Raw genomic sequence first — 20158 nt, forward strand, 5'->3', positions numbered from 1 at the left:
CAAACACCTTTGCAGGTTTACATGTTGGTCTTTTTTACTACGGAACCTCTACATTAGGAATGTTTATTCAAGTAGTCAATTTAAACCAGCTTAAGTTCTTGATGGATGTATTTATGGTTATTTATTTATGGTATTTAATGTCTCACAGTAAGGATAGCAAAATCAGCAGGAATTCAACAGCAAATGTTTCAGGCAAATGCTCTCCTTCAATTACTTAAAGTTTGACAGTTTGACAATCAAAGAAAGTTTTATGCACTCCTGAACATCTTATCCTATACCTACAGAGTACCCTATACCTACACAAACAAAGCTCTGAGACAACAGCTACAAAAACTACGAAGTCTTTATGTCTTCTAACCTGCAGCACTTATAGAGTGTCCACCCCCTTAGAGGCATTGGAAGCCAAATCCTCTCACACTTCAAAGCTCAAAAAAACCTCCAGATTTTCAAATGGAGCTCAATAAGGATGAAAAGCAGAAATTCTGGCCAGAAATCTTCTGCGTACATGCAAACCAGGTATACTCTGTATGCTTCATTTTCTAAAAACAGCAGCATATGACAATTTACAATGCTGTTGAGAGGTTAGTCAATACTGCAAGCCCTTAAAAATTACTATGTATGTTGCAGAAGCTGTGCTCTTCAGCAAATTACTTCTTCCAAGATTAAGAGATCACACCTGGAGCAACCACATATAGAAATCTAATCAACATTTGGCCTAAGTTATTTGGGTAACTGTCTCCAGAAAATATGTCTTGTCATCTTTTTATCTCAAAGCTTTGACAAGTGGAGTCAAAAAACGTCCAAAAACACCAAATGTCATGCCAAATAATATCAAGTCAATGCCCCTAACATTAAAGAAGTCCAGCTCTCCATGGGTAGTCCTTAAGTCTGATTGCTCTTATATACCTCTTCTGTTTATCTCAGGTTACCACCACTTCACTGTCCACCTGGACTATGGCTTTCACAGATTAGTACTCAAAGACAAGGAAGCCAATGAGTGGGTGACACAGTGTAGCATCTAAAAGGGAAATAAAAGGAACAATCTTCCAAGCATCCATAAGATAGTGTATTGTTGGGCAAAGAACATAAAGCTACATCAGGAAAGGAATTATCAAAATTATTCAGAATGGCCAATGTTGACTGAAGCTGTAGTCAGATGGATTTGCAAGTCAGACTCAAAACTACAATGTTGTATCAGCACGCCGATTTCATCCTATTTGGTATGGAAGCAGGAAAACTAAGCAGCATATTTAACTGCCTAGTACCCTCTCTATACCTTTCTCCATCTGGTTAGAGGAGTCCCAATAGGCAACAGTCTGTTGTCTTGAAAAAAAAAGTATCAAGCTAGTTCTGTGTATTTTAGTTCAACAGATTTCCCAGCTACGATGTCCACTTCAGCATAATGTAAAGCTCTCCCATTACTCTCAGCTGAGGTGAAATGATGAAAGAAAAGAAACCCGTCTGAAAGAAGACAGCACAGCTCCTTACCTTTTCTGTAAAGGTAAGGAAATAATTTCTATTTGATTTTACTACAAGGTCTTGGAAAAAAATAATGCTATTTATGTTTATTTAATAAAGGCTAAATTGTTGAAACACATGGCAAATGCACTGGGGCTCTCTAAAGGATCTACTAAACTGAATATTCTTCACTGTTCTTTTTAAACTAGTACCAGGACTTACTGGGAACAAAAATTATTTAATCATATTATAGTCATTAATTTTAGATTTGCATTCACACCACTCCATTATCTCTAATAATTAGCATTAAAAATGTCTTGAACTGAAATCTCGGACAGTTAACGACCATTTTCATCTGAGATCTAGAATTAAAATTCTTTATTTCTGGATATACACAGGAAAATCACCTAATAGAGTGGCTACTGTATGAGGTACATATTTTCTTTTACTACCTTTCTGTACCTTCTTATATTGTTCTGTTAGACTTGAAACCTATCTTTAAACCTACAAAGCTCTTTTATACTAAAAAAAGACAAAACCTATAAATGCCAAATTACTCAGTTTTTCTTATTTTTCCTATTTATAGGCTCTTTTAAGAATACCAGCTCACCTGTTAAATTTTTTGCTGAAAATTAAAAAGGTGCCAAAAAAATCAAATAAAACATCCTCCCTAGAAACCCTCTTGTAGAGCAGAAAACATTAATCAATGTATACTGCTTAGAAACCTACAAAACCTTCTGTTGGCACCATGCCAAATGCAAACAGTTTGATGCATGCTGATCTCCACTTGGATTACAAATGCCCCAGGCATCTATTTCCATACAGCACCCATGACAGGAAGAAAATGTAAACAGCCTAAATTTGGAAGAAAGGTTATTTACTACCTGTTTCAAATTGCAACACAGGAAGACAGTCCATAAAGGGGTATCAAAATAGGACTCCTTGTGTTCCCCTAGTAATACAAACTATCTTAAGCGTGCAGCAGCAGTAGCTGCTGTGCACAGAAAGTGATGGGAGAGCTGATGGTAAATACTGCAGTCCTCACTTTTTAAGTAGCACATACCACAGAGGCTTGTTCTAGCAGTAGCAAACACCTAATACCTTTCTGTGAAATACAGACTACATATGATGATGAGTAAGAACAGCTCACCCTCTACTCTATGATCCTCTAGTCAGTAGCTTCTTGTATTACTCTCACACTGGTCTGTGTCAAATAGACCCTCCAGTCTCAGCACTGTTGGTTCCATTCAGAAGTTTAACACCACCCCAGAGAGAGTAACAAACCCCTCAAAAATCACAAAGCAGCTAAATCCATGGTTAATTGGTACTGCACTGGGAATTGTAATGAGTATATCTGGAGATTCTGTATAACTGAGATAGATTCCAGACAATAGGCACAGACCCATTTTGTTTTCTCATAGAAATTTTTCAGTTGTGCTGTAATGAACTATTATTGTGTTACAGTATCACTGTATTTTATCTGTTGTTAACTGCAAGAAAAACAACTTCTCTTGTACACAATTATAATGATATAAAAACTATCAGTTTAATCTTTTACATGCCATTAAAAACATCATACTGATAGTACAATAACTACTTGTTAGCTTATTTTAATTTTTAAACAATATTTGCAACTGAAGACCATATAATAAAGATCCAAGACATCTGGGCAATGAAGCAAGTGCTGTCATGTGTCATGAGAGTCACAGCCTGGTGCCAAAGATCACCAGTGTTCTGCAGTTGTTTATGCCCATGATCACAAATGGCACTAAGTGGTACAATGCTCTCCTGTATCAGCTTGGACAAACAGATGTGCTGGCTCCTGCTCACCAGATGATGGTGGTGGGTCATCCTTTTCTTCAGAGTCTTCTATGTTTCAGTCTAGAAGAAGAGCACTGCAGAAAACTTTTAGCTGTTCTGAGCATTTTAGTGACACAATCATGAGAATAAGGTAACAGAAGTATATAACAGTTTGCCAAAGAAAAATATATGAACTGAAAGCTCTGCAGCTGCACTGGCTTGGCTTGTTTGCAGCAGGCTAGAAGCATCAAAAGGCTAGAAGCATCACATGATGTGATGCCACATCACATAGTGAAGCCACAATCACGAAAATAAGATAACAGTGTGAGACTGGAAGACTTCCCACACTTTCAACAATTTTCCCTCCAGAACAAAGCTGAGGCAAAGAAGAGGTAGACAAACCAGTGCTGCCAAGGTAACGTTCCTCATTTTCTGTCAGCACACATTACCATCCCTTCCTCAAAGCTCACAGTTCAAAACCCAAGGAAATGTCACAAAAGCTTTGCACCCAGCACAATGCAAAGGGCTCCACGAGCAGGGCAGTGCAGCCCACACTCCTGCAGCTGCACAGGGCTCACTCCTGCAGCACCACAGCCCCTGGCAAGCTTGCGGCAACTCTGTGCTGGGCAGCTCTGCACACAGCATGGCACCATTCCCAAAAGGCTCTCCACAACCACTTCCTGGGAAGGAAAAGCACCGAGAAAACCTACTGGACTTCAGGAATATCACACCTTCCAAACAAACACCGAGTGCCCTGGCTTCCACAATGAACTCCTGGTTCCCCTCAAACAAGTTTGCCTCAAGGTATTTTCCACCGCTTGCCATCGCTGACCAAGATTCGGGCTTCACTTAAAGCTGCTCCACAGCTTAGGCAGAAACTTAATGATGCAAAACCCACCAGCTGGGTTTTCTGCTTGGTTTTCCTTCCTGAATCACAAATGTCCAGATAGTACAGAAACAGTCCCTGCCTGCCTGAGGGACTGACTGAGTCTCTTCAGCAATCAGTGCTGGGAGTGCCTGCACTGCCAAAAACACTGGTGACAGACAGGAGGTGAGCTGCTCCTCTTACTCCTCACCACAAGGGTGCAACACCTTAGCCACAGTACTCCTGGCCACGCTGTCAGCTGCAGTCAGCCTTCCTCGCTGAAACTGAATGCTTTCCAACATCTGCTCCTTCAACCATAAAACTTCACTATCTAACAGCACATCCTCCTAGAAAAAGTTGCCATGGAGATTGCTTTATGCAACTAAAATGTTCTGGGAGCCTGCAGAATCAGCCCCAACATTCATAGTCTCAGCAAGGTTTTGAAAATTATCGATCTGCTGGTAATATCCACGACCTTTGTAAAAATAGGAAACGAAAAATGACTGCAACGTGGAAAAAGAATTTCAAAGGGAAAGTCTGCCCTTTTTGGGGGTGTGGGGGGCATTGTACCAGAACTCCATACCAAAACTCTATTTGCTTTCAAATTCATGGGAATACATGCACATACATTAGAAGTCTACAGAAAGTCAGAAACAGAGATCAAGCTTCAAATAAAATTTGAATTTCATTCATGTTCCTTTGCTTTAGCACATGCATGGACACACCCATACAAAAGTAAACAATAAGCAACTCCAATAATGCTGGAAAGCAGCATCATTTTAATGAATCCTGGTGAGGATTTCATTTCCAGTCTTTCAGAGACTTGCTCCAATTCAGTTGCAAAAAAGTCCTCCTAAACATCTTGATAATGGAAAGAATACATCAATTAGGCTCTTCAAGTCAAGCCACTGTTGTTTTTTTAAGGAAAGACAAACAAAAAACAAAAAGGTTGAAGAATGATAAACACCACATCAGATGGAGCACACTTCTGGTCACAAACATCAGAATCCAAGCAGACTACATCTAAATTGTATAAGTAGTTTTACACACATAGGTAGATTAAATATATCTAATTGCAACATATATAGTATATTAATCCTCTTTCTGAGATGAAGGATTTCTAGCTCACGTCTACTTTTAGGAGTAAATAGCATCCATTTACACACATTTTTTCCCTATAAAATTTTCACTACTCTAACTACATAAAAATAATTTAATTTCTACTGCCTATACAGGAGCACAAAGAAACTTATATTTATTCCACACGTCACCATGTACCACAACCAGCCCCCGACCATCTTGGTGGCCCTGCACCAGGCCTGTTCCACTGTATCAATCTATTTCCTACACAGAGGAGCCCCAGACTGGGCACAACACTCCCAATACAGTCTTACAAGTCCAAGCTGCATGGAAGGATCCCCTCCCCAGACCTGCTGACCACACACTGACTCATGCAGCCTGGGATGTAGCCACCCTTCCTTGCTGCCACAACTCACACTCACTGCAAGGACTGCGGTCACCTCACCTTCAGAAACTTCTCATCTGTGCTGGTTTTGGCTGGAATAGAGTTAATTTTCTTCACAGTGACTAGTATGAAGTGGTATGTTGGATTTGTGCTAAAAACAGTGTTGATAACATAGAGATGTTTTTGTTTTTGCTGAGCAGCACTGAAACAGTTTCAGGGCCTTTTCTGCTTTTCCTGCTGCTCCTTCAGTGAGAAGGCTGGGGGTATGCAAGGAGTTGGGAAGGGATACAGTCAGGACAGCTGACCCCAACTGACCCATGGTATATTCCATATCATATGACACCATGCTCAGCATACAAATGTTGGGAAGGAGGAAGTGGGGGATATTCAGAGTGATCATATTTTAAAGTCACTATTCTGCATGATGGAGCCCTATTTTTTTGGGGATGGCTGAACACCTGCCTACCCATGGAATGGGGTAAACGACTTCCTTTGTTTGCTTTGCTTGTGTGAGCAATTTTTGCTTTTCTTATTGAACTATTTTTACTCAACCCATGAGTTTCCTCACTCTTATCCTTCTGATTCTCTTCCCCATCCCACTGGTAGAAGAAACAGAGTGGCTACATGGGGCTTATTTTCCAGCTGGCGTTATTAAACTACAACACTGACACCATCACCACCTTTAGAGCTGCCCCCTAGATTGCATGGCCCACTCTCCAGACCATGCCTCACCAATTTGGTGACAATGTGACTGGAGCCAAGTCCTTGCCTTAATCAATGTATACTCACTACACCCTTTATCTACAGTGTCAGTCATTTCATCAGAGAAAGTAATGAAGTCAATCAGGCATAACTGGTCCTTGGCAAATCCACGCTGGTTGCTCCAAATCATGTTCTTGTCCTTTGTGTTTTAAGAAAGGACTTCCAAAAGGATTTACTTCATAACCTCCCCAGGGACTGAGGTTATGCTGATTTGCCTGAACTTCAACTTTGCTCACTCTGTTTCTTCATGCATGGGCTTTATTGCTCCCACAAAGCCTGTCCCTGCTTCCATCTCTTGCATACCTCCTTCCTGTGGTCCAGCCCAGTCAGAAGCTCAATGCTTATACTCTTGCTAGCCCGTTGCCATGCTTCCTGACTTCCTGCACAGGGGAATGAAACGTTCTTGTGCTTTGATGAAGCTGCCTTGAAGACCAACCAGCTGCCCTGGACACCTCTACTCTCCAGGGCAGCTTCCAGAGAGAAAATACAGAGGCCAAGATCTGCCCTTCTGAAGTTCAGCTTTGTAAGTCTGTTGTTAATCTTGATCATCCCCTCAGGATCTTAAACTTTACAATCACCTGGTTGCTGCAGACAAGGCTGCCTTGTCCTCTGCATCTTAATCATCTTCTACTTCAATCCAGGAAATCAAAAGTGATATTTAACCATCTGGAAAATACTTGCTGTTACTTAGTTTATTTAGTCAGTAACATTAAGGCAGATTTCACATAGCTGCTTTTATAGGTGAAAATCATGTAGTTTTAAATTATGGTGCAATAGGCTGACCTGCAAAAAGAACCAAAAACCAAAACAACAACTGACTTCTACTCTACACCAGTAAAAGTCTGTGTAGCACACATGTGGAATAGGCCACAAAGTGTGGCAAATACCAAGCAAGCCGCTATATATAGTACTGTGTATGACATCATGCAGCATTCCGTATCAGTTGGGAAATGAATCACACACCACCTTATCTATAGGTTTTCATGTGATGTCCTGTAAAATGGTGTTTTTAATATCCTAATCAGCAAACATCATTACAGGTATAAAATTTACCCATTATACATGCATAAAACAAGTCTGTGTTACAGCAAGTGAATTTAAAATCATCTTCCTTCTCATATACTATCACTGTTTTACTTTTAGAATTTATACCTCTTGGCAGAAGAAGACCTGCTTTGGTTTTTTTTAAATAAAAAGCTTTTGAAGGATAAAGTGCAAATGGCAACATTACATTTGGCTTTTTAGGCAAAAAAGGCAATGGGCTCTTAATTTCAAGTAAAATATACATGTGGCAAAAAAGAACACTTTCTGTTGATACTTACCTACATTTCTACCTAAAAATGCACAGCTTCACAACTTGCCTGAGACTTACCAGATAAGATTTTGCTGTACATATTTTTCTGTACCCACTTAAAACTTATTTCCTGATGCAGGCATACTGAAGTAAAAAGTTAGCTGTTATGCCTACTTCATGCATGAAGTAGGATGACAAAAATCCTTTTCTATGTCACTATCAAAAGAATGTCTCCAATAGGGATGTAAAACATAACTTGCAATAACTAGGCACTTCATTTATATATAAAGTCCACTTCATACCTATTTAAATACTTGAAAAATTTAAGAGAGACTTCAGTAAAAATCTCCGTTAAAGACTATTTACTTCAGAGAAACCTCATGGACAGATATTTCTTTTGAATGAGCTCAGGTGTCAAAGTACTAGTCCTTTCAAATACAAAAAGAAAGCAAGAAGCATCATACTTATTCAATACAAAGAAAACAATTATATTACAGCTGACAAATGGGGACAAATACACATTCTCACCAAGAGTTTTCTGGCCAGCTTCTCAGAACAAACATTACCCATTACCCAAGTCTTGCAGCCACAGTGAACTATTGCTGCATTAAGGCCCAGCTGTTCTCAGGTCGAAGTGCTCCTGCAGAGACCTGACTGATCCAGGCTGTGGGAACTAGGCTAAACAGCCAAGTGTGCAAGACAGCGAGGACAGTGCACGGGTGGGTCTGCTCAAAAGTCAGGGCACAATAAAGTGTGTTGCGAAGATTCTCCATGGGAACAAAACCTTCTTTTCTCAAAAAGATGGAGGAGAGTTTTCTGGGCTTTAGAATACATGGCTTCCTCAGCAACAAGAAAACATGTCAAAGCAACATCAGGAGGTACTAATGGAATTTCAGAAGACAGTTATGCTTCCACTTGATCTTTTACCAAGAATATTTTAGAAGGCAGGAGTAATGTATATTTACAAAGCTTCCGTAGCTTAATTAATCTTCAATAACAATCCAGTATAGAGCCACAAAAATTTGTTTAAAATTTAACACATAGTAACATCAAAACAAACAAATGTTTCCATGGAGATGGCTACCTAAATAAATGCTCACAATGAATCCAAGGGCTGACGTCACCCAGGCCTGCCTGCAACCATAGTAACATGCCAGTGTAAACAGAAATATTTTTATTTTTCTATCTAATAATGTCATAGAATTAGCAGTTTTATGGCAGTGCTTAAAGCATATTCTTGCAGTGCTGAGCAGTAACACTTCTAAAATAAGAGCAGAGATATTTATATAGGGGCTATTACTATGACCATATTAACTACATACAACAAGTGGACTATGTGTACAGCATAACTAACCTATCAAATTTCCCAGAGCAGTTGTTGACTCTCAATAAACAAAGAAATTTAAGTTCCTAAGGCAACATGCTGGAATGCTGGTAAGAGCTCAGTAGCATCTATTATTCTTGGGTGTTCTGCTTTCCTTAATACAAAAATCCTGAAGTTCTTAGACTGCTGTGTCTCACCATCTTGCTGGAATAAGAAGAATGCAGCCACATGTTGCTTTTCATACCAAACACAGAACTCTTCAGCGCCCTTCTCCTCTGTCACCAATGACCTTGCTCTCTCCAAGGCAACAAGATTCACTAAATCCATACTTGCACTCTGCAAGCAAAATACAAGACACACAGCCTACAAACTTTTGGAACTCCAGAAGAGTACCAGAAAAGAAACATTTAATGAAGAAATTTTCCAAGAAAGCAGGCGTTTCAGTGACTGAAAAGATGCCCATGGAATTCCCACTGCCATGAAAAACATCTTCATTCGAAGACTATTGCATGCCTGCATATTGTATGTCTCTAAATTCAGTGGGCCCAGATTGCATTATTGCTTTTCACTAAAAAAATATAAAAGAAAATTGTCTATATAAGGTTCACATAGTATGTGAAAAATTAATGCTTTGAATGATCTAAAATTACTAAGATATTTACACTAAACTCCTACATTTTAGCAGAAACCTGAGGTACAGGGAAATTGAAGATATTATCATGACAAAATAAGCCGGGAGTACTAGTTTTGGTCCTATCACATATACTTCAGCTGCAGTAATTTACAAAAACTACCTCTCCCACAGAATGACTGTGAGTTATTCTTTGTCTTCCAAGTATGGCAGTGAATTTATGGACCAGTTAAAAAAAAACACTTCCCAGGAAGTATTTTCAGGCTTTTTTTTTTAATAATCCCATAAGCCATTTTTTCTGAGAAGAGGTTGCTTCCTTTGCCATTTACAGAGAAAATGTTTTCCTGGTACCAATTAGCAGAAAGGACTTTTACATAACTTTAAGCATGTAACTTTAGGCTAGCTTTGAAATTAAAATTTACCCTGAAACTGGTGTTACTGTTTTATGTAGTCCAAGGAACATATGAAGAAAGGAATACAACATCTCAAGTGCTGACCATGAAACTACAAAAAAGAAAGCTTACTGCATAATTCATAATTACATTTACAGTTATGTACACTTCTATTGGCTTTGGTGCATTTTTTAACAGATTTCATCCCATAAGATACGGTAGAACTTTCGTCATTCACTCTTCACAATGCCTTTTGCTCTTCCAAGTATAGGATTAATGGAAAGTTAATGATATTATAAGAGATAGCTTTATTGTATGCTTTATAACCTAAAAAATAAGAAAAGTTTACTCTTCTATTCATTACAGAAACTACAGATTATTCCAACTGCATTAATGCAATCCAAATATTTGGCATAAATGTAGGTGTTTTAACTCTGCTCTCTAAGGAAGCAAATCATAAATATTCATACATATGGCTATTCTCATAGGCAGGCTTCAGCTTTTCCTTTCAAGTAATTCCATTGCAAAATTCTTTTTCATTTCTTGAATTTTCTGAGCTAACAATTTTAACAAACATAAATTTGTATTACAATACACCAAGTTGGAAGGACTTGTGGGACCCTACAAATTACTGTTACACAAAAATATTTGGGGGGAGCAGGGGAGAGATCACCCGATTTACATATTTTCTTACCAAAGAATGCAATTCTATCAATAATTCTTACATGTCTACTACTGTGGATTCTTTGCTTTAGACTATTCCTTCTTCTTACCCTCAAATACATATAAATGTATTTGCTCACATGAAGGCCTTCATGTTTTGCTCACATGAAGGCCTTCATAGACCTTTTATGCAAGACAAACAGACAAACTACATTTCAGTCTGACCTGACATTCTCATGCATTCTATACTTATTTTCTTATTTGTAACAAAGGTTCAATGGAATTTCTTCAACCTTTATAACAACAGTAAACTTAACTTCAAATGAACTAATCTCTGAAAGACAGACACATAGGTCCCAGCTTTCAAGAAGTATCACAGACTATTTAAAACTCTCGGAAGTTTTGTTCACTTGGTTTGGCAGAGGTGGAGAAGGTGTGTTAAGTCTACAAAAATGTTCAATAATTTCAGAGGTAAAATCTCTCCTGGAGTAGAGCAAGTTGCCAATTGGTGAATAAAACATTATCTTCCAGTAGCTCTTAAGTAAACATATCTCTTATTAATTTTCATTGTTACTTTATCCTATCAGCAATTTTTAGTTCCTACCTATTTCGCCAGTATCCACTAGAATAATAAATAAAGCCTGGGAAAGTTAGCAAGACAACAAATGTGGGCTTTATACATAGTAACTCATAAATCCAAAGGACATTTCTATTAGATTAATTATTTTCTAGTGTCTGAACAACATGTGCCATTGTCATAAAGTCTAAGCATATCTTGCTAGAAAACAACCCTGCTAGGTACAGTGGCTTCCCAGTAACAGAACCAGCAGAAAATATATTTGGAAGTTCTAACACAATGCAGATGGCAACTGTAGTTGGGTATGGCAAATATTTTTTTAAAATGTTTGCTGTGTTCCCTACAACTGCTAAAATCCACCAGCCCCATCCCACTGAACCATCACTTTGGCTGATCATAAGAATCCCAGGGTGAGGCTAATCTTGTGAGACACACTTTAGCTTAAGAGTCCAAAACCAAGAGTGATGCACAAAGCCTTCTGGTAACCATAAGGAGAATTCTTATTGAAGCATGGAAGCTGCACTCTGCACTTTTAGAGGGAGTTGGAGATTCTTCTGTAGTGGTTAAGGTTTTACATTTAACATAGACGGGGAAAAATTTGGTTTATCAAAAAACCACAAAGCTCTGCTGGGAAAAAGCTGCTTGTAAAATAAAAATGAGCATGAGTTTATTAGGTGAGTATGCCTGCTTTGATGCATTACCAAATCTATCATTATCCTTGAGCTTAGGGTTAAATGTGAAGTAAAAGAGAAAGCAAGGAAAAACAGTTGTCTGAACATGCTCAAGAAATCCTGTATACCCCAGCTTATGCTTAACCCTCCTAAGTTAAAGCATATTACTGACACTTGAGTTCCTACAGTCATTAGCTCTTCCCTTTTTAAAACTTAAAATATTACATGTGAAATAAATGTGATCTAGACTAAAAATAATTGCTGACACATGCACTCAAGAATAAAAATGTAAAAACAAAACACAAAACCCCAACAGTTAAGAAAATGTGGAAGTATACCTACTGAAAGCATACATTCAAAAAATACAGACCTTCCTAATAAGGACAGCAAATCTCAGCTCCCATATGCCACTTAAGCAATATAATTTAAAAATAAAATCACTTTAAAAGAGAAGAATATATAAAATATATGTTATAAGTATATGTACAGGTTGAGTAATGAACAAAAAATTAAACAATTAAAACTAAGATACTTTTCCATTTGATGCAGTTATCTACTAAGCTATTAAATACTGGAGTGCTGGTTTTGGCTAGGGTAGAATTCATTTTCTTCACAGTGGCTGTATTTTGGATTTGTGCTGAGCACAGGGTTGATAATTTAGTGATATTTTTGTTTTTGCTGAGCAGGACTTGCACAGAGCCAAGGCCTTTTCTGCTTTCCATACTGCCATGCTGGCAATGAATGTGGGGGTGCTTGGGAGGAGACACAGCCAGGAAAGGTGAAGTGACCATAACTGACCAGAGGAATATTCCAGACCACACGACATCATGGTCAGTAAATAAAGTGGAGGGAGGAATGAGGAAGGGGGGACATTTGGAGTGATGGTGTTTGTATTCCTAACTTGTGACATGTAATGGGGCCCTGGTCTCCTGGGCATGGCAGAACATCTGGCTGCCCAAGGGAAGCAGTGAATTAATTTCTTGCTTCCTTTTGCTTTTCCTATAAACTGTCTTTATCTCACCTATGAGTTTTCCAGCTTTTACTCTAAATTCTCTCCCCAGTGCTGCTGTTGGGGGAGTGAGCAAGCAGCTGCGTGGGGCTTGGCCACTGGCTGAGGTTAGACCAGGACAACTGGATTGAGGAAAAGATGGTATGCCTCTTCCAAGAGAAATGACAACACTTAACAGTGGTCACAGGAGCGAGGTCTGAGAAACTGCTGAGCAAACCCTCCCCCTCAAGAGCCAAAGACAAGAACCTCCAAGCTGAGGTGGGATGTTCAACAGCAGCAAGGGGATTTGCTAACATTTCCCAGGAGGCTCAGGTACCTGCCACCTTACAACTCACTCCTGTGCAACAGGATGGGATTCCTTCTGCCCCAGTCACCAAATCTGATACTTCTTTATATCTGCTAACACTGCACATCTGTTTATGCCATATCATGGGGTTATCCTGTCACTAAAGAGCCCAGAAACTGATATGAGAAAGCAGCAATAAGATTATATTTATCTACAGGAAATAATAAAACTAAATTTTAAGCTGATGAAAGTAAAAAAAAATTTGAAAATATCATAGATCAAGAAAGAAACAGAACCCTACAACCTAAACATCCATTTCAAATAAGCCAGCTCTCTGATGGTATACCTAACTCCATTCAAGTAAGGATTGATACAAGGACAAGAGGGTGGGAGTGTGCATATGTAGTGTTTACAGTTATCTAGGTAAGAACCCCAAGGAGAAAAGGAACAAAGAAAGAAATAAATCAAATAAATAAGGTTATTCTAACTACATATATGTTACACGGACAACTTTCAAGATTAAAAGTCTTCTTCTCTGCCTTTCTCTAGTTTGATGCAGTCTAAATGGTCAGTGCTTGTAGCAAGATTTTCCAACTACCTTGTAAGCAATTCAATTTGCATGTTCTCCCAGCATTACACCACAACATTTGAGTGCACAAGCCAAATAAGTGTTCCTACAGGCTACAAAACAATTAAGAGACCCCTTTAAAAAGTATATCCCTCAACACAATGATGTGTGAGACAATTTAAACAGTCTGGTAATAAAAAGCAGAAAAGACAAGATTATCATATCAGATGCCAGGGGAATACGAAAGGTAAAAATAATCCAATTCTATACATAAAGCAAAACCAAAAGAATTATTTGGGACTTCACACAGAACATGCCATAACAAATTAATCCCTTGTTAACATATTTCCTTTAATATCTTCTCTTAGGTTTGACAAGTTTCTGACTAAGCCTGCCTAGGTTTTCAACTGGGGAGAAAGTTTCACTAAATCTCCACTCACAAAAATTAGACAATCCTAATTCACCATAGCCAAGGGTCACCCTAAGTCTGGCATGGCCCTGCACTTCAAACCTGAGCTGGTGTTGTGCTGGACATCATGACTGCTGTTAGAATACTCGACTTTTAGTACATATCCCACCTTAGCCTCTGTCCTTGACATCCTGATTTCATTCAGATATCTTTCAAGAAATATTGACAGCACTTACTGCAGACCAGTTTATTGGAATTGCCTGCATTTATTCTGATCACATCATAGTCTTTGAATAATATAACACCTGTGATATTGAAGTCAATTTAATATAGTAGGTCAGAAGCTGAAAGCTGTATCTTCAGACAAAACAAGAAAATTTTTTAAAGGAACAAGAAAGATTGATTTTGTCAAACAGTGTCTCACAACATCAGAAGCAACAGAAGGTAAATTTAGATGGTATCTACCAAACATGGCCGGGGGCGGGGAGGGTGGGGAGAGGGAAGATAATGAAATGATGGCTAAAATGAACTTACTTGATTTTACTGAAGACGATGTCAACATCTGTGGTTGTCACATTCTTCCCATCTATGATATTGCAGTCCTTACATAGCTTTGACCAGTTCTTCCCATGCATTTCTTTTCCTGTGGCTCTTGTATCACCATGGACAGCAAATTTTCTAAAGGCCTCTTCCAGAGCACTTATTTCTCCTGCCGCAGCTCCCTCATGAGAGTTTGAGTCTGAGGATAACCGTTTTGCTGGTTTTGCTGATTTTTCAGCCATTGTGCTACAAGGAAAAGGAGGGTAAACTTATTGCATTAATTTGCACTAGATTACTTTCTGTCAATCTATATGCTAGAGTTCATGTCACAACCTATGAAGTCCATATGAAAAATAAATGGTCTATAAAGTTAGAAAGAACTCGCTACCCTCCACCATCAAACATCAGTCTAAACAGAGAACTGTATAACTCTCTGCCCATCTGGGAAAAAAATTCTAGTACGTTAAAGAAAAAAAAAGGTACAGCAAGAAACAGGGGACACAAAATCAGTTTCACCATCATTACATCAGCCACCAAAAGAACATTTAATATTTGCTCCTTTTTTTTTTTCTTAAATGGCAATCATCACAGTCACTCTGTTGATTTGAATAGAAGTATGCCCTTTACACTGTAGGCATTACTTGTACTTGTATTTCTGAAGGAAAAATAGACATCCCTTTATTTTCTGGACTTCAACTTTTAATTTTATTTTTTACTTAAAAATTAAGTATTTTTGAAATGCAACAAAAATATTAATGTTAGAACCCTTATGTTACATTATGTAAGGGCTAACAAGTACAAGACAAGTCTCTCCTGTTATCCAGACCATTTATTTCTCAAGTTTATGCCCAAAGAACTGTAGCTGTGGAATTCATTTGGAATGAACACATCCATGATGGAGGCATACTGAGAAGGGATGTCATTACTTCAGACAAGAACTTTGAGACTACTCCAAGTACATATAGTATAGGTTTGTTTTTTACGTGTAACCTTAAACTGTGCAATTGAATACTGTTTTCAGGTGTCTTCACAAAAAACCACACCCTGAAGTGCCAGAAACATGTCATAGAAACCTTTGTCTTCTGCCCATGCACTCTTGGCATGGCAGAAGTAAGAGGCGCTAAACTAGGGACTAAGAAGCCTAGGCACAGGGCACACTGCCCGCCTGCCCCAACAAGCTGCACACAGACTGTCACCACCATCACATCGGTGGCACTGCTACAAATTTTTAACCCATAAAGAGATGGTTAAATATCAGAAATCTGGCAAATGCTAGATAAGGGCTGGAAAGCCCATCATACTTACCCAGCCTTTCTTCTAAAGCCCCAGCTGTATGTGAGATGTGATTAACATATGCAGAGATGGGTAGGCATTTGTAGTTAAGGTTTTATTTTTTCATCAGACAGGATGTTCTTTTGATTTATATACTGTACATCAGTACAAATGCCTCAGCAAGGGAAAGGGTTCTAAAAATCTATCTCTTCCTATATTGTTTAAACTCTGACACTCAAACAACAATGACATACCCTTCCCTGCACATTGTAACCATAGCTACTTGCTATGCAGCAGTTATTGTTGAAGCTTTTGATTAGAAAGAATCTTTTAATTAAAAACATACTAAAAGGACCTCTGTCCTTCACACTTGAGCAAACATAGCATGGCCAAAGCACTACTGCCTTTTTTGAAAACACCTAAATGCTTAAATCCCTTGCTGTATCTTAAGCCGGGGGATCCTTCTGTTTTGCTTACACAGACAGCACAAGTTTTGGCCAACAAACCAAAATGCTAAATTAAAATTATTATGACAAAAATTTACTAACTGTAGCCTGAGAATTGTATGTGCACCCATGAAATAAAAAGTGAAGAACAGAGGGGGAAAAAGAGTTTGAAAATGTCAAGTTTGATAAAAACGTTTGAAAAGTAACACAATTCCCATTTCTACTTCCTTTGCATTCTACCTACTGTCCAAAGAGGAATTTTACCTTAAAAACCTTATCTGAAAGCATCCCAACACTGAAACACTAAAACAAAAAGCATGCATAGTAAATTGAAAGCTACTACAAACATTAAGACACATATACTTTTACCAAAATGTGTCTAGATCAAATCTTCTGTTTCATCAGGCTATATTCTTTTGCCACCAAAACAGTAGTAAAAGAACATAAGAAAAAAATAATAAATACTATTGACATAACGCATACAACAGAGTATTTCATTAAAAATCAGATCATGAAGATCTATGATGTACCTCTATATTCAAGGAAGCTTGACTTCCAAAAGCAGAAGTCTCTTCCAAGCTTGTAGCATTTCAAATCAACTGGAGCTGAAATACAGAGCCAGAAATTTTCCAAGCTAATACTAACTGGCTAGAGAAAAGAGAGTACAGATCAGCAAAAATCAAGTCTGTGTAGGATATTAAAAACCAAAGTTACCTTTGAATGCAAGCACAGGAAAAGGTGAAAATTTGCAATGGTAAAGTATGTATGGTTTGCAACAGTTTGTAATTTTATCTTGCGGCAAATAAACTTTCCAAGAAATTTTCAGGGATAGCTCCTGCTTGCTCTTAGCAATTCTCTTAAGAAGCTATACTCAGAGTATCTTTAAAAGATACAACAATAGCACAGTTTACAAGCTATAAACAAGAAAACATCTGCATCACTCTGTCTCATCTGACATTGGAAAATATAACCACGTGCCTACATTTTTCAGTATCTCCTGAACAAAATCTTTCCTTAGCCAGTGTCAGTGCCTTGCTGGCCAATTTTGCTTAATGCTTTGTTGTGTATAACCATGAATCAACTTTGCACAGCACAGCAGAATCATGCTTTATCTTATACAGTCTTTAATATGATAGCTGTAGCAACTGAAAGAATTTTTTACTTACTTTCAGTAGTTAATACATTTAAACTTTATAAACTTGCTATAGGAAAAATGCTCAGGAACATAACTGGCCTTCAGAAAGGTAGTTCCATACTAACTTCTCTCACTCATTAATAAAAGAACTTTGTATTGGGGTTTTTTGAGTAGTTCTGGATCAGGCAGAACAGACACACTACAGAAAAGGCTTTAGTTTTGAATGGTGAAATCTGGTACGCAAAACAAACTAATTTCAAATAAATCCTCACCATCTAAAGCAGAAAGTCAAGGGGAGATTAAAACCAGGGCTCTGCAGTGGTTGCCAAATATTATTATGGACACTCCTTGTCGAATCACAATTACAGTTTACTTGTTAAAATCCTATGTAATAGCATGAAATATATTTTAAAAAAGCTACCTGGATTGATGAAAAAATTATCTAGTCTCAATTTAAACTTTTCTTTCTTAACTCTACAAACAACACAACGTGAAGTGTTTGTTAACATAATTAGAAGGCAAAGAACTCCACAACACAGGATATGAAATTAGACTTTAAATAGGGCCAGCTCCTTTAACTTTTTTTAGTGATTAGAGATAAGGAAGGAGATCATGTCATGTTGAAGAAACGATCTCTCAAACAGAAATAAAGAATAATCTATTTGACAAAAATTCAAGATCAAATGCTGTTCTGAGTCTTCCTTACCCTTTATCCCTGGACAAAGGAATCAAAAGGTGCTTGGTAGATTCTGCTAGAAGTAAAGATTACAAGTAAGTTGGGGCAGGGCCACAGTAAGAAGATAAGTGAAAGATGAAAGAAAGTGATTACTCTTGAATACCAAATATAAAATACAGTAAAACAAAATTAAACCACTGTTAAAAAGCATGAGCTGTGTAGATGCTGACTACAACAACTACAGCTAACCAAAGAAATGCCTTTCATCACCATCCAAAAAGTCTAGTATGTATAAAATTAGACAATACCAATTTCCAGAGTCAGCAGAAAGAAGGTGGGAGTAGCCCCAATACAATCCTCTCCAAACACTGCATGCTCCAACCAAGCAGGTCCACATCACCAAAAGCAGCCAGATAAGAAAGAGGTACAAGCAGATGCTAGAGTTTCAGAGGTTTGCAAAAGAACAACTATCCTCTAAAAAAATGGAGTTTCAGAAACCCACAGAATACTTAGACGGTTAGGTACTGTGTTATGAACTGCTATAGTCTGTGTCCTTTAGTAACACAAAAAAACAGTTCTTGTCCCTTCCCTCACTCTGCAATAGGTAAATAATACAGCACATTATACGGAGATTAAGCCAGGGATCAAACTAACTCATGTTAACTGATGCCAGCCACTGACTTCATTACTGTCTCGTGCTATATAGACTGAAAGTGCAGATCTGTGTTCTCAGTATGTGCCTAAGCAATTAGAAAAAGTTTTCTAATATCATCAAACTTCCTATTAGCCAGAGACTAGAATATATACTCATCTGCCAACTCTACTGAAGGACTTATATTAATTTACACTCTTTCACTTATCCACACCCTCTCCAAGTGTCAAGAAACTGCAGGAATTCTGGTATAGCTTTGATTTAAATTTGTGGGAATTGCTCTTACAAGTAATCTGTCTCTCAGCAGCAAGGAAGACCTACTAAGTCCCAGAGTATTTTTTCCAACAATTTCAGAAGCTTATGCAGCTCTGAATATGCATGTGTCCTAACAGGTCAGAATTCATCACAGCACCTTCACTGCCTCATCCCTGACAACTAATTCATGGCTTATTTGCTCAGCAGAAAGCTTAGTATTTGTAATGTAAATTATCATCACTGCCATGCCATGGATAGGGAAACCAAAGGAGAGGGATGAAGAAACATGTCTGTTCTGTAGTATTCAGAACATCATGAGGACCCTGGGACCCATATTCTACACTACTTTAATTATTAAGGTCACATAAAGCAGATACATGAGTGCAATGACTACTCTAAGAGCCAACATTCTCTGACTTGATAAAGGAAATAAAAATATATTCTTACTAGCTGCAAATCTATTAAACCCTTTCAGGAAGTCCACATCAAAAAAACTATTTACTAAAAAAAATTTAAAAAAAAATATACACACATACATGTCACAGAATGACTAGGTTGGAAGAGACCTTCAAGATCATCAAGTCCAACCCAACTAAACCATGGCACCGAGTGCCACATCCAGTCTTTTCTCAAACACATCCAGGGATGGTGACTCCACCACCTCCCCGGGCAGACCATTCCAGTACTTTATCACTCTTTATCACTCTTTCCATGAAAAACTTTTTCCTAATATCCAACCTCTATTTCCCTTGGCTCAGATCAAGACTGATACACATATCAGGAGGATGCACAAAAAAATAGGCATTCAGATTTTTGTTATATCATGTACTTTTTCATCTGCTTTGTCTATCTCACCTCTAATAGCTTTCATTTGCAGGAAGTTTTAAACAGTGTTAAAAAACAGTTTTAGTGAAGTCATCTCACAACATCAACTGCCATGGAAACAAATATGAGTGTAACTGTCTAAGACAGAACAACAGACTAGAATATTACAGCATTGTTACAGCT

The 20158-nt window shown here is 38.0% G+C and overlaps 1 protein-coding gene across 2 annotated transcripts in view; it reads right to left on the bottom strand.

Moving 5' to 3' along the window:
- Positions 1-20158, bottom strand: part of TPPP (tubulin polymerization promoting protein) — a 62569-nt gene that overhangs the window by 34563 nt on the left and 7848 nt on the right. The window contains exons 1-2 of one of the 2 annotated variants that reach the window (XM_030971309.1): positions 16963-17878; positions 14709-14960 (exon numbers count right to left, since the gene is read on the bottom strand). In XM_030971309.1, coding sequence (XP_030827169.1) covers positions 14709-14956 — 248 coding nt within the window. In that variant the 5' untranslated portion in view covers positions 14957-14960; positions 16963-17878. Of the gene's footprint in view, positions 1-14708; positions 14961-16962; positions 17879-20158 lie in introns of those variants that run through there. The other variant, XM_030971307.1, reaches the window with a different exon arrangement.

The sequence above is a fragment of the Camarhynchus parvulus genome, chromosome 2 (genome assembly GCF_901933205.1).
Source record: "Camarhynchus parvulus chromosome 2, STF_HiC, whole genome shotgun sequence".
Taxonomy (NCBI): Eukaryota; Metazoa; Chordata; class Aves; order Passeriformes; family Thraupidae; genus Camarhynchus; species Camarhynchus parvulus.